This window comes from Sinohyriopsis cumingii, chromosome 9 (genome assembly GCF_028554795.1).
Source record: "Sinohyriopsis cumingii isolate HCF-2022 chromosome 9, ASM2855479v2, whole genome shotgun sequence".
Classification (NCBI taxonomy): Eukaryota; Metazoa; Mollusca; class Bivalvia; order Unionida; family Unionidae; genus Sinohyriopsis; species Sinohyriopsis cumingii.
Genome location: NC_142969.1, coordinates 5,628,984 through 5,641,591, shown reverse-complemented (window position 1 = coordinate 5,641,591; position 12,608 = coordinate 5,628,984). Strand labels below are relative to the sequence as shown.

The 12,608-nt window shown below is 37.5% G+C and overlaps 1 protein-coding gene across 1 annotated transcript in view; it reads left to right on the top strand.

The window, feature by feature from the left end:
- The window catches only part of LOC149791213 (alkylglycerol monooxygenase-like), a 71,832-nt gene that overhangs the window by 40,913 nt on the left and 18,311 nt on the right, over nucleotides 1–12,608 (top strand). The window contains exons 5-6 of the mRNA XM_089969682.1: nucleotides 6,551–6,646; nucleotides 8,943–9,075. Of these exons, the coding sequence (XP_089825808.1) occupies nucleotides 6,551–6,646; nucleotides 8,943–9,075 (229 nt within the window). The remainder of the gene's footprint in view (nucleotides 1–6,550; nucleotides 6,647–8,942; nucleotides 9,076–12,608) is intronic.

Below are 12,608 nucleotides of genomic sequence, written 5' to 3'. Positions count from 1 at the left end.
CATTGTCATTGGCAGCCTCTGAACATCATCATTATTGAAACAATGGCTGTCATCAATTCATTTCACTCCTGGGAAAATCAAATCTCAGGCAAAACGGTGCTCATTTTTTCTGACAATTCGGTGGTGCTGACCTATCTCCTCAAACAGGGAGACACCAAATCACCCAACCTTGTGTGTTCTGCTTTGGCATTTTCTATGTTGGTGCAACAATCTCCACATCAACATACAAGTCAGGCACATTCCTGGCAGACACAGTTTCTTGGCAAACACTTTATCCAGGAGAGGTCAAGTCCTTCACACTGAATGGTCTCTCCATCACTGGGTCTTCACTAAGTTTTGTGCACTCTGGAAAAGTCCGATAATTATCCTTTTTGTGACAATGTGGAATCATAAATTATCCTCCTTTGTCTCTTCAGTCCCAGATCCAGAAGCTTAGGCCATATATGCACTGTAAATCAGTTGGGAGAGGTTCTGAGCATTTGCCTACCCTCCCACAGTCCTGATACTAAAAATAATCCAGTAGTTACAAGGATAGAATTGCAAAAGAAGACTGATATCCCCTTTCAGATGGGACAAGTTCTGGGTTGCGAGTCTACTCGATCTAGCAATAAACCTGCCCATAAAGATCCCCACCTACCCGAATCTTCTCAAGCAGATGGGACAAGTTCTGGGTTGTGAGTCTACTCGAACTAGCAATAAATCTGTCCATAAAGATCCCCACCTACCCGAATCTTCTCAAGCAGATGGGACAAGTACTGGGTTGCGAGTCTACTCGATCTAGCAATAAATCTGTCCATAAAGATCCCCGCCTACCCGAATCTTCTCAAGCAGATGGGACAAGTTCTGGGTTGCGAGTCTACTCGATCTAGCAATAAATCTGTCCATAAAGATCCCCACCTACCCGAATCTTCTCAAGCAGATGGGACAAGTACTGGGTTGCGGGTCTACTCGATCTAGCAATAAATCTGTCCATAAAGATCCCCACCTACCCAAATCTTCTCAAGCAGATGGGACAAGTACTGGGTTGCGGGTCGACTCGATTTAGCAATAAACCTGCCCATAAAGCTCCCCACCTACCGAATCTTCTCAAGCAGATGGGACAAGTACTGGGTTGTAGGTCTACTCGATCTAGCAGTAAACCTGCCCATAAAGATCCCCACCTACCCAAATCGTCTCAAGCAGATGGGACAAGTACTGGGTTGCGGGTCTACTCGAACTAGCAATAAACCTGCCCATAAAGATCCCCACCTACCCGAATCTTCTCAAGCAGATGGGACAAGTTCTGGGTTGTGAGTCTACTCGATCTAGCAATAAACCTGTCCATAAAGATCCCCACCTACCCGAATCTTCTCAAGCAGATGGGACAAGTTCTGGGTTGCGAGTCTACTCGATCTAGCAATAAATCTGTCCGTAAAGATCCCCACCTACCTGAATCTTCTCAAGCAGATGGGACAAGTACTGGGTTGCGGGTCTACTCGATCTAGCAATAAATCTGTCCATAAAGATCCCCACCTACCCGAATCTTCTCAAGCAGATGGGACAAGTTCTGGGTTGTGAGTCTACTCGATCTAGCAATAAACCTGTCCATAAAGATCCCCACCTACCCGAATCTTCTCAAGCAGATGGGACAAGTACTGGGTTGCGGGTCTACTCGATTTAGCAATAAACCTGCCCATAAAGCTCCCCACCTACCGAATCTTCTCAAGCAGATGGGACAAGTACTGGGTTGTAGGTCTACTCGATCTAGCAGTAAACCTGCCCATAAAGATCCCCACCTACCCAAATCTTCTCAAGCAGATGGGACAAGTACTGGGTTGCGGGTCTACTCGAACTAGCAATAAACCTGCCCATAAAGATCCCCACCTACCCGAATCTTCTCAAGCAGATGGGACAAGTACTGGGTTGCGGGTCTACTCGATCTAGCAATAAACCTGCCCATAAAGATCCCCACCTACCCGAATCTTCTCAAGCAATTATGGTCATGGGTGTTCCATCCCTGCCTGGACCATCTTCTTCTGCATACTTGGTTCTTATCAGGATTGCGTTTTGAGACCAACAATTTAATCCTTTGATTGTGGAGAGAATCTTGAGAGCAAGAAGGCCCTCCACTCTGAAGACTTGCGGGGGAAGGTGGCATGTTTTTGAGACTGCTGCAAGACCAATAATATTGCCACTCTGATTGCCTCAGTCTTTCAACTGGCTGACTTTTTCCTCTGGCTTTTTGAGGAAAAACAGTTGGCCCCAATCACTATTAAAGGTTACCACTCTGTGATATCAGATACATTCCGGCATCATGCTATATATGTTATTCAGCATAACAAAGAACTGCTATGGTGGCCTTGTGGTTAGAGCACCTGCCTTGGATGCAGGAGGTCACAGGCTTGAACCCTGGCCAGGTCGTACCAAAGACTTATAAAAATTGTACAAACAGCTGCCTCGCTAGGCTCTCAGCATTAAGAGGTTAGAGTTAGGGCTGGTCGGCCTGGTGTCAGAATAATATGACTGGATGAAACATCATGATACATGTCTGCAGCATGATGCCCCAGTGCTAGACATCACTATAAACTGTGACACTGCAGACATCATAGCAATGTGACTGAAAAATTGTTAAAGCTACGTTAAAAATCCAAATCACACATGATAAAGACCTTTCAGATCTTTTAGTCAATTTTGATCTCAGTCGACCAAACTCCTGCACTCTGTTTCCAAAATGGAACCTGTCATGGGTTTTAACATGGCTTAATTCGAGTAAATTCTATCCTCTAGCGCACGCTTCACTAAAGTTAATATCATATAAGATGTGTTTCCTGATAGCTTTAGCTTCCACATGCAAGGTAAACAAGCTACATGCCCTTTCCATTAACCCAAACCATCTTCAGGTCTGATCGGATTGTTCTTTTGACCTCTTGACACAATCAGGCTTTGTAAACAAAGAGTCAATCTTTTGCTCCTTCTCTTCCATAAACATGTTAAGAGAAGCAGCCATGCAAGATCCTGCTCTCAAGCACTACTTAAAACTCACAGAAACAAGTCATGGCGCACGCTAATCCCTCTTCTGGTGAAAGCAGGGAAACAGGACATCACCCTTCTTCCCTTACTTTGTGGCTGAAGTGGGTTATACACACAGTGTACTCTGAAGTCTCACATAGTCAGTCACCTCATGAAGACTACAGCCATATCTGTAAGCCTCATGTTCAAATGTAATGTTTTGATCCTATAATGGAGACTCTTGGCTGGCATGCAGAGTCAACCTTCTCGAGTTTTTATCACAGAGAATTTGCATTGCAGAGGCAAACCTTGAATCTGGTAGGAAAAATGGCAGCAATAAGACCCAAATAAATCAATCAACACAGCCTGTTAGCTTTGCTGAATTTGCCACTGAAATTTTGTAGGTAAGAAAATTTCAATCTTCATCTTCTTAACTGTAGATAAGGGTCAAAGATCAAGGGAACCCTGGCATTATTTCATATGTAATTAGGAGAATGGGTTATTGTTCACATGGGGAATCCAGCTATTCTTCCTTAGAAGGATACCTGAAATAGAGGTTGAATACTCGGCATCCCCTTTTCCTATTACTTATTTTCCAAATGTAATGTGAAAAGCCAATTTTTAAGTAAAATTTTTTCTCCGAGAATTGCAATAATTAAAAGCCCTCTCAACCACCCTGCCATGCTAGTGTCTTCATTATTATCTTGCTAAGTTTAAAAGCTAGCAACTCCTGATGGTTGCAAGAGGAGACAATGATCAAGAGTTATTGCCCTTTGTCTGTTGGAGATAGACAGGAAAGATGATTTTCCTCTTTTAGTAGGGCTGGGTTTGTGAGGTAGCAGCCTAATAATCCTAAGGTAATATGATTGGGTAAATATTCTTGGAGAAACACAATTTCTTAAAAATTTGCTTCCTACTTTAATGGTTGCAAGAATTTAAAATGTAAACAAACATACAATTCCCTACTTGTACCCTAGTAATGTAAAACTCTGAACAACATTGTAACAAGATGTAATTCTTCTAAATTTGTGTCATACTCAAACCACCTGCTGCTCTCTTTTTCATATGTCTACCTTTATCTTGCAAATGTTTATCCATTTTATGCTCAGATTTACTAAACAAATTTGTTTCCTCAGAACGAATAATAGACAAATTGAAAGTTCCTCCACTTGAACCTGTTCCTTAAGAAGAAAAAAAAGACTGAAGCTGAAATGGTTTTTGAGTGATTTTTTTATATTTTTTGATGATTTACATTGTGAAATGTCTCATTTCTTTGTCATCAGTGCTGCACCTGGGAACAATGAGGTCAGCAGGTGTGTGGTTCAGATGCTATCTTAGACCTTTTTGTTTAAGGTCCTTGTGCCCAGAATTCAACACTTTGTGGCAATTAGTCCAACAAGTATTTCTTCGCCTTTTTTTGTTGACATTACTGATGGCAGATGTCAGACAAAAAAAATACAGAAAAAATTGTTGTTGTGTGTGGCAGTTAGCAAACACGTTTGAAGATCAGATGTTGAAGTCTTGCCAAATGATCTATCTATGCTGTGTGTCTCATAATAATCTGTCTATGCTGTGTGTCTCATAATGATCTGTCTATGCTGTGTGTCTCATAATGATCTGTCTATGCTGTGTGTCTCATAATGATCTGTCTATGCTGTGTTGTAACTATTAAAAGTATCTGGTTCAAGGTACAAACTTTCCAGTTCCATTAAAGTAACCAAGTAGACACTAATTTAAGTGTATAAATAATATAGGATTAAATGATCATGGTTGGGTATTTATCAATGTGTAAATTGTTACCTATTCAGTCACAAAGTTATGATAAATTTTTTAAGTGATTAGGCAACAATTTACACGTAATAAATACCCAATCATGATCATTTAATCCTTAAAATCCCCATTTACATTCTTTCTCTCATCATATCAGCAGATTTTATTAACAAAGCATTCGTGTTTAGGTAGCTCAAAGTTTTCTTTCATTAGCCTCTTCACTGCATCAGAATAATTAGCCCCATCTTCGTTAGCCAAGAGTGGTCTTACTTTTATGTAGTAATATTTGGTACTGTGTCAGAGCAGGTTGTGGCAGTTATCCTAGGAGCTTGTTGCGATCATTTTGTTTAATTAAAAACAACGGTTGATGCTGTTTAATCTAGACTATTCCTGTTTTTAACAGTACACTTGCATATGGTCACTGTTGTTACAGCATAGTGAGATCCCCAACTCATGATGTGACCCTGACCTTTAACAGCTGCTGGAGCATGTTATCAATGTGAAATGCAATAAATTCTGAAGATTGGCTTGTAAAGCCTGTCATATGCTTTCCTCGCAAAAGGAGAGAGTATTGGAATGCTGGATGGTCTGTGCAAGTACACTGTTTTAACTTCTAATCGGCGATTTTAATCTGGGGCTTGTAAATGTTGATCGGATATCACTGGGGTGGAGGTGGGTTTTTGTTTTTATTATGATGCAAGACATTGATATAGATAACACTTCACATAAAATGGCCTGGAAACAGGGAACCAAAAGTAGTCTGCAGTATTACAAAATTCCAGATCAGTTATTACGTGACCGTTTACATCCAATCAAATTGTAGAAAACCTGGTCAGTTCATAAAAATTGGAACCATCCAGTTTCATTAATGTAACCAAGTAGACATCAATTTAGGTGTATAAATAAAAAGGGGTAACATTTTCTCCAACCATGTTGGTATTTTTAACCATGCTTTAAATCTTGACATGACCCACTGACTCTTTCTTACTTTTATTGATTTGTTAAACATTCAGTACAAAATTGCAGCAGCAAAGTACTTGTTCTCTCCCTCTCTGGTTTTTGGTATCACTTTGCACAACATCTTCATCTGAACATTATCAAACATTTTGTCCAAAATATTTTCAACATCAGCTTAGTCTAATTTCTCAGCGGTAGATACGTTGAAAGATGCATAAACTGAATGGTACTTTCCAATTATCCTTGGTGGCAAAAGCAGCCATTCTGACCCAATATGGCTGTATTTTTCACAATTACAAACTTGTGTTTTAATAGGTTAAACTGTATAGCAATAAATCATCCCCATATTTTAGAAGTAGACTGTTACTGAGTATTTCAAGTTGTAAAAGTAGTTCCATTCCAGGTTTGCGAAATGGAAATTATAGCTGTGCGATACAGAAATTATAGATGTGTGATACGGAAATTATAGATATGTTATATGGAAATTATAGATGTGTGATACAGAAATTATAGATGTGTGATATGGAAATTGTAGATGTGCACTACAGATCACAAATTGAATATCTGTATCAGCTGCCACATCTGCCATGTAAAATTAAATGGGTATGTAATAAATATATGGATATATGACATTTTACATATTTACTCTAGATTACCATGGTTCATTGGTTCTTACCGGGTTTTTTTTCAGGTTATTACTTCACCAGATACACTGGCCATGATATTAGCCTAACTTGTACTAAGAAATGGTGTTAAACTCCCAAAACGGCAGCATCCTATTTATTCAGATGTTTTCTGCACTTCTATCTTAATTCTTGTTTTCTTTGCTTTACAGGTGTTTTATCTCCCCTTGGCCCTTTTCATCCCACCATCAGTGTTTCTTGTACATATGGAGCTCAATATTTTGTACCAGTTCTGGATTCACACACAGGTGAGTGTGGAGAGAAATTCTTTGTAGTTTTCATATCTTTCAGACAGAGGATGCTGGTTTAGAGAAAAAGAAACAAATATATGAACGTATTTATGGTATTTATAGTTTGTATATATGCTCATAGTTACATATGAAGATTTAATTCATTTTTATTTTGCAGATTTTTTACAGAAAATAGACATATTCAATTAAGAAAAGAAATTTTGTTTTTGTTGAAGGACTACTTGTTTTGGATGAAATTCACAGCAAAGAGTTATCTCTATTTTGTTATCAACAGTTATATCTAGTGCTCCTGTAATTTTGATAACTTTGAAATTCATATCTTTGAAGAAAAAAACAATTTGGAAATTGATGGTAATGCCATATTCTATAAATGGGTACATATATTGTTACCATGTCCCATATATGTCACTCTATGAATGGGTACATATATTCTTACCATGTCCCATATCTGTCACTCTATGAATGGGTACATATATTCTTACCATGTCCCATATCTGTCCCTCTATGAAAGGGTACATATATTCTTACCATGTCCTGTATCTGTCCCTCTATTAATCTGTCCCTTCATGAATGGGTACATATATTCTTACAATGTCCCATACCTGTCCCTCTATGAATGGGTACGTATTTTCCTACTATATCTGTGCCTCTATAAATGGGTACATATATTCTTACCATATCCTGTATCTGTCCCTCTATGAATGGGTACATGTATTCTTACCATGTCCCATATCTGTCCCTCTATGAATGGGTACATATATTCTTACCATGTCCCATATCTGTCTCTCCATGAATGGGTATATATATTTTTGCCATGTCCTGTATCTGTCCGCCTATGAATTGGTACATATATTCTTACCATGTCCCATATCTGTCTCTCCATGAATGGATACATATATTTTTACCATGTCCTGCATCTGTCCCTGTATGAATTGGTACATATATTCTTACCATGTCCAATATCTGTCCCTCTATAAATGGGTACATATATTCTTACCATGTCCTGTATATGTCCCTCTATGAATGGGTACATATATTCTTACCATGTCCCATATCTGTCCCTCTATGAATAGGTACATACATTCTTACCATGTCCCGTATCTGTCCCTCTATGAATGGGTACATATATTCTTACCATGTCCTGTATCTGTCCCTCTGTGAATGGGTACATATATTCTTACCATGTCCCATATCTGTCTCTCCATGAATGGGTACATATATTCTTACCATGTCCTGTATCTGTCCCTCTATGAATGGGTACATATATTCTTACCATGTCCCATATCTCTCCCTCTATGAACAGGTACATATATTCTTACCGTATCCAGTATATGTCCCTCTGTGAAGGGTACATATATTCTTACCAGGTCCCATGTCTGTCCCTCTATGAATGGGTTCATATATTCTTACCATGTCCTAAATCTGTCTGTCTATGAATAGTTACATATATTCTTACCATGTCCCATATATGTCCCTTAATGAATGGGTACATATATTCTTACCATGTCCTATATCTGTCCCTATATGAATGGGTATGTATATTCTTACCATGTCCCATATCTGTCCCTCTATAAATGGGTACATATATTCTTACCATGTCCTAAATCTGTCCATCTATGAATGGGTACATATATTCTTGCCATGTCCCATATCTGTCTCTTTATAAATGGATACATATATTTTTACCATGTCCCATATCTGTCCCTCTGTGAATGGTTACATATATTTTTAACATGTCCCATATCTGTCCCTCATATGTTTTGTTTCTGGGTGAGTGCATTTTTTTCTGATTCAAGATGAGTGACATTAGAAAATTAACTTGGCCAGACCAAGTCTTTTCCTTGTTGCCATTTTAGTCATCATAACAGTCTTCATTTTCTGTTGACAAATATCTAACTTACAAGGGGCTTAATGTCTTATGCCAGTCCAATAGGAATGTGACTGCTAGTAGATGCTAGGACAAAGAGCATTTGCTAATAGGACACTTAATTTTGCTTCCGAATGCATATCCAGGATAAGATTCTGTATGTTTTATGACAATTAAAGTTATGGATTCTGTATGGCTTATGACAGAGTTAAGAATTATATGTGTTTTATGACAGTTATAGTTAACAATTTTGTATGGTTTGTGACAGTTATAGTTGGGATTTTGCATGTTTTATGACAGTAGTTGTTAAAGATTTTGTATGTTTTATGAGTTACAGTTAAGGATTTTGTATGTTTTATGACAGTTATAGTTAAGGATTCTGTCTAGTTTAGGATCACATTAATAAATACAAATATGTATTTACAGTATATTAAATCTCTGGGACCACTGGAATATATCTTAAACACACCAAGTCATCACCGAGTCCATCATGGACGGAATCCTTACTGTATTGATAAAAACTATGCTGGCACTCTGATAATATGGGATAGGCTGTTTGGTAAGTTAACATTCCATCAAGACTGAGTGTGTGCTATATTGACAAACTCCATGTTCTTGCTGTCTTTAGTAAAGTGTGAACTCATTTACACAAAGCCCATTTAGTCGGAAAGTGAAGCAGAATGGTTATGTGGTGGCAGTATCAAGTTTACTAGATGTTTGGATTTTCATGGAATGTTAAGTTCATGTTCCTCTTATGTTACTTGTTTAGGCTCAAATAAACAGTAACAAAAGAAAGAGTGAAAAGAACAAGCTTTGAAAAATTTAACAAATAATATATTTCCCTGGAAAAACACTGTAAAAATGAAAAAATAAGAACTTATGGTTTTAAGAATCAAATCCAAAAATAATCCATGAATTAAATTTTAGAAGTTCTAGTAATGAAATGATCTTATGAATTCAAGTTTGAGTCCCAAAGAAAAATCCAAAATGGAAGGTAATGATGTATACTGTCATTATGGTTTTGTAGTGTCTACATTTCTTTGTTATTCCACAGACAATAATATTCAGGTGTTTGAATTTATGAATAAAATTTAAAGAAATGTATTTGTACAAGAATTCTTTATGAGCAGTCAAATATTTTCAGGAAAAAGAATTGATCTTTTAGAATCCAAATAATCTAAATAAAAATTAAAATATAACTCCAAACTGGTCACAAACAAACACTTTTCCAGTGTCCAAGGTAAAAGCCCAAACTGAGAAATATCTCTCTGAACATCACTATTAGATCTAAATACTGTGCCATTTTGGAAACCCAGAAAATTGCAAAATAGAGGCTGTTTACATCTAAAATTACGTACTCCCAGTATGACCTTAATAAAAACCAATTTTACTCCAAGAATAAAATTAAAATAAAAGTCTCTTTTTTTGTCTCAGTGATCTCTGAATCAAGGTCAGAAACTAAGTCAAAAATAGAAACGGTGTTTCTAATAGTAGGTGTTTATGAAAAGGGTCATGTCAAACTTAATTTTCTGGAAAATATCAAATTCCTAGTAAACAAAATTACATTACTTTGACATGTAATGAAACTAAAAATAAAATTTTAAAACTTACAAACAACTAAATTAAATCAGATATAAATTAAATCAAATATACATAACAGTCCTAACATGAAAGAATGGCCTTCTCTTTCAAATTGTTGTATTTCAGATCTTTATAATTTATGTGTATATATATATATATATATATATATATATATATATATATATATATATATATATATACAAAATCACAAGTAACAAAGCAGGGAAAACTAGTTTTATCTAGTTTGAGTACAAATAAGATTTACCAAGTCCTTTCTCAGAGGTCAAGAACACAAAGCAAAGAAGACAGTTAGAAAGAAAATGTGAATTAAAATATATTTAAACTGTTTCCTATAATTGATGGGGTCAGAAGTGACCCTGTTCTCACTCTGTGTGCCAAACACTGCACAGTACAAGGGAGATAACCCTGCATGGTTGTTAGTGGAGGTCCATGTATGTATATATATATACCTGTTCTGTATTTCTATAGGTAAAGCAAAAGCAAACTGTGTTATAGAGTGCACAGTCACTAGTATCAGTTTGGGGGTGGGATCAATTTGCTGAAAAGGTTAATGATAATAAGAAGAAGAAAAAGAGGTAGAAATAAACATAGCCAGATGTGATATTGACTTGGAAACTGAGAATGAGTGTGATATATAGATGATCACATAGGTAAGTCAATTGTGAAAATTGGATTATGAATTGGTTATTGGTAGTAATTAAAGTATCAGAGAATACCAGTTGATGAGAATGAATGAATAAATCAGTTTGGATGACTGGTGATGTTTAATTTCAGAGAGAGATAATGTCAGAATGAGATCAAGTGTATTGGTATTTTGGTGATTGGCAGAGACATTGTCAAAATGACATCCAAGTGTAATCTGTGACTGGCAGAGACATTGTCAAAATGACATCCAGGTGTAATCAGTGACTGGCAGAGACATTGTCAAAATGACATCCAAGTGTAATCTGTGATTGGCAGAGACATTGTCAAAATGACATCCAAGTGTAATCTGTGACTGGCAGAGACATTGTCAAAATGACATCCAGATGTAATCAGTGACTGGCAGAGACATTGCCAAAATGATATCCAGATGTAATCTGTGACTGGCAGAGACATTGTCATAATGACATCCAAGCGTAATCTGTGACTGGCAGAGACATTGCCAAAATGATATCCAGATGTATTCTGTGACTGGCAGAGACATTGTCATAATGACATCCAAGTGTAATCTGTGATTGGCAGAGACATTGTCAAAATGATATCCAAGTGTAATCTGTGACTGGCAGAGACATTGTCAAAATGACATCCAAGTGTAATCTGTGATTGGCAGAGACATTGTCAAAATGACATCCAAGTGTAATCTGTGATTGGCAGAGACATTGTCAAAATGACATCCAGGTGTAATCAGTGACTGGCAGAGACATTGTCAAAATGATATCCAAGTGTAATCTGTGACTGGCAGAGACATTGTCAAAATGACATCCAAGTGTAATCTGTGATTGGCAGAGACATTGTCATAATGACATCCAAGTGTAATCTGTGACTGGCAGAGACATTGTCAAAATGACATCCAAGTGTAATCTGTGATTGGCAGAGACATTGTCATAATGACATCCAAGTGTAATCTGTGACTGGCAGAGACATTGTCAAAATGACATCCAAGTGTAATCTGTGACTGGCAGAGACATTGCCAAAATGATATCCAGATGTATTCTGTGACTGGCAGAGACATTGTCATAATGACATCCAAGTGTAATCTGTGACTGGCAGAGACATTGTCAAAATGATATCCAAGTGTAATCTGTGACTGGCAGAGACATTGTCAAAATGACATCCAGGTGTAATCTGTGACTGGCAGAGACATTGCCAAAATGATATCCAGGTGTAATCTGTGACTGGCAGAGACATTGTCATAATGACATCCAGGTATAATCTGTGACTGGCAGAGACATTGTCAAAATGATATCCAAGTGTAATCTGTGACTGGCAGAGACATTGTCAAAATGACATCCAGGTGTAATCTGTGACTGGCAGAGACATTGTCAAAATGACATCCAGGTGTAATCTGTGACTGGCAGAGACATTGCCAAAATGATATCCAGGTGTAATCTGTGACTGGCAGAGACATTGTCATAATGACATCCAGGTGTAATCTGTGACTGGCAGAGACATTGCCAAAATGATATCCAGATGTATTCTGTGACTGGCAGAGACATTGCCAAAATGATATCCAGATGTAATCTGTGACTGGCAGAGACATTGTCAAAATGATATCCAAGTGTAATCTGTGACTGGCAGAGACATTGTCAAAATGACATCCAGGTGTAATCGGTGACTGGCAGAGACATTGTCAAAATAACATCCAGGTGTAATCTGTGACTGGCAGAGATATTGTCAAAATGATATCCAGGTGTAATCTGTGACTGGCAGAGACATTGTCAAAATGACATCCAGGTGTAATCTGTGACTGGCAGAGACATTGCCAAAATGATATCCAGGTGTAATCTG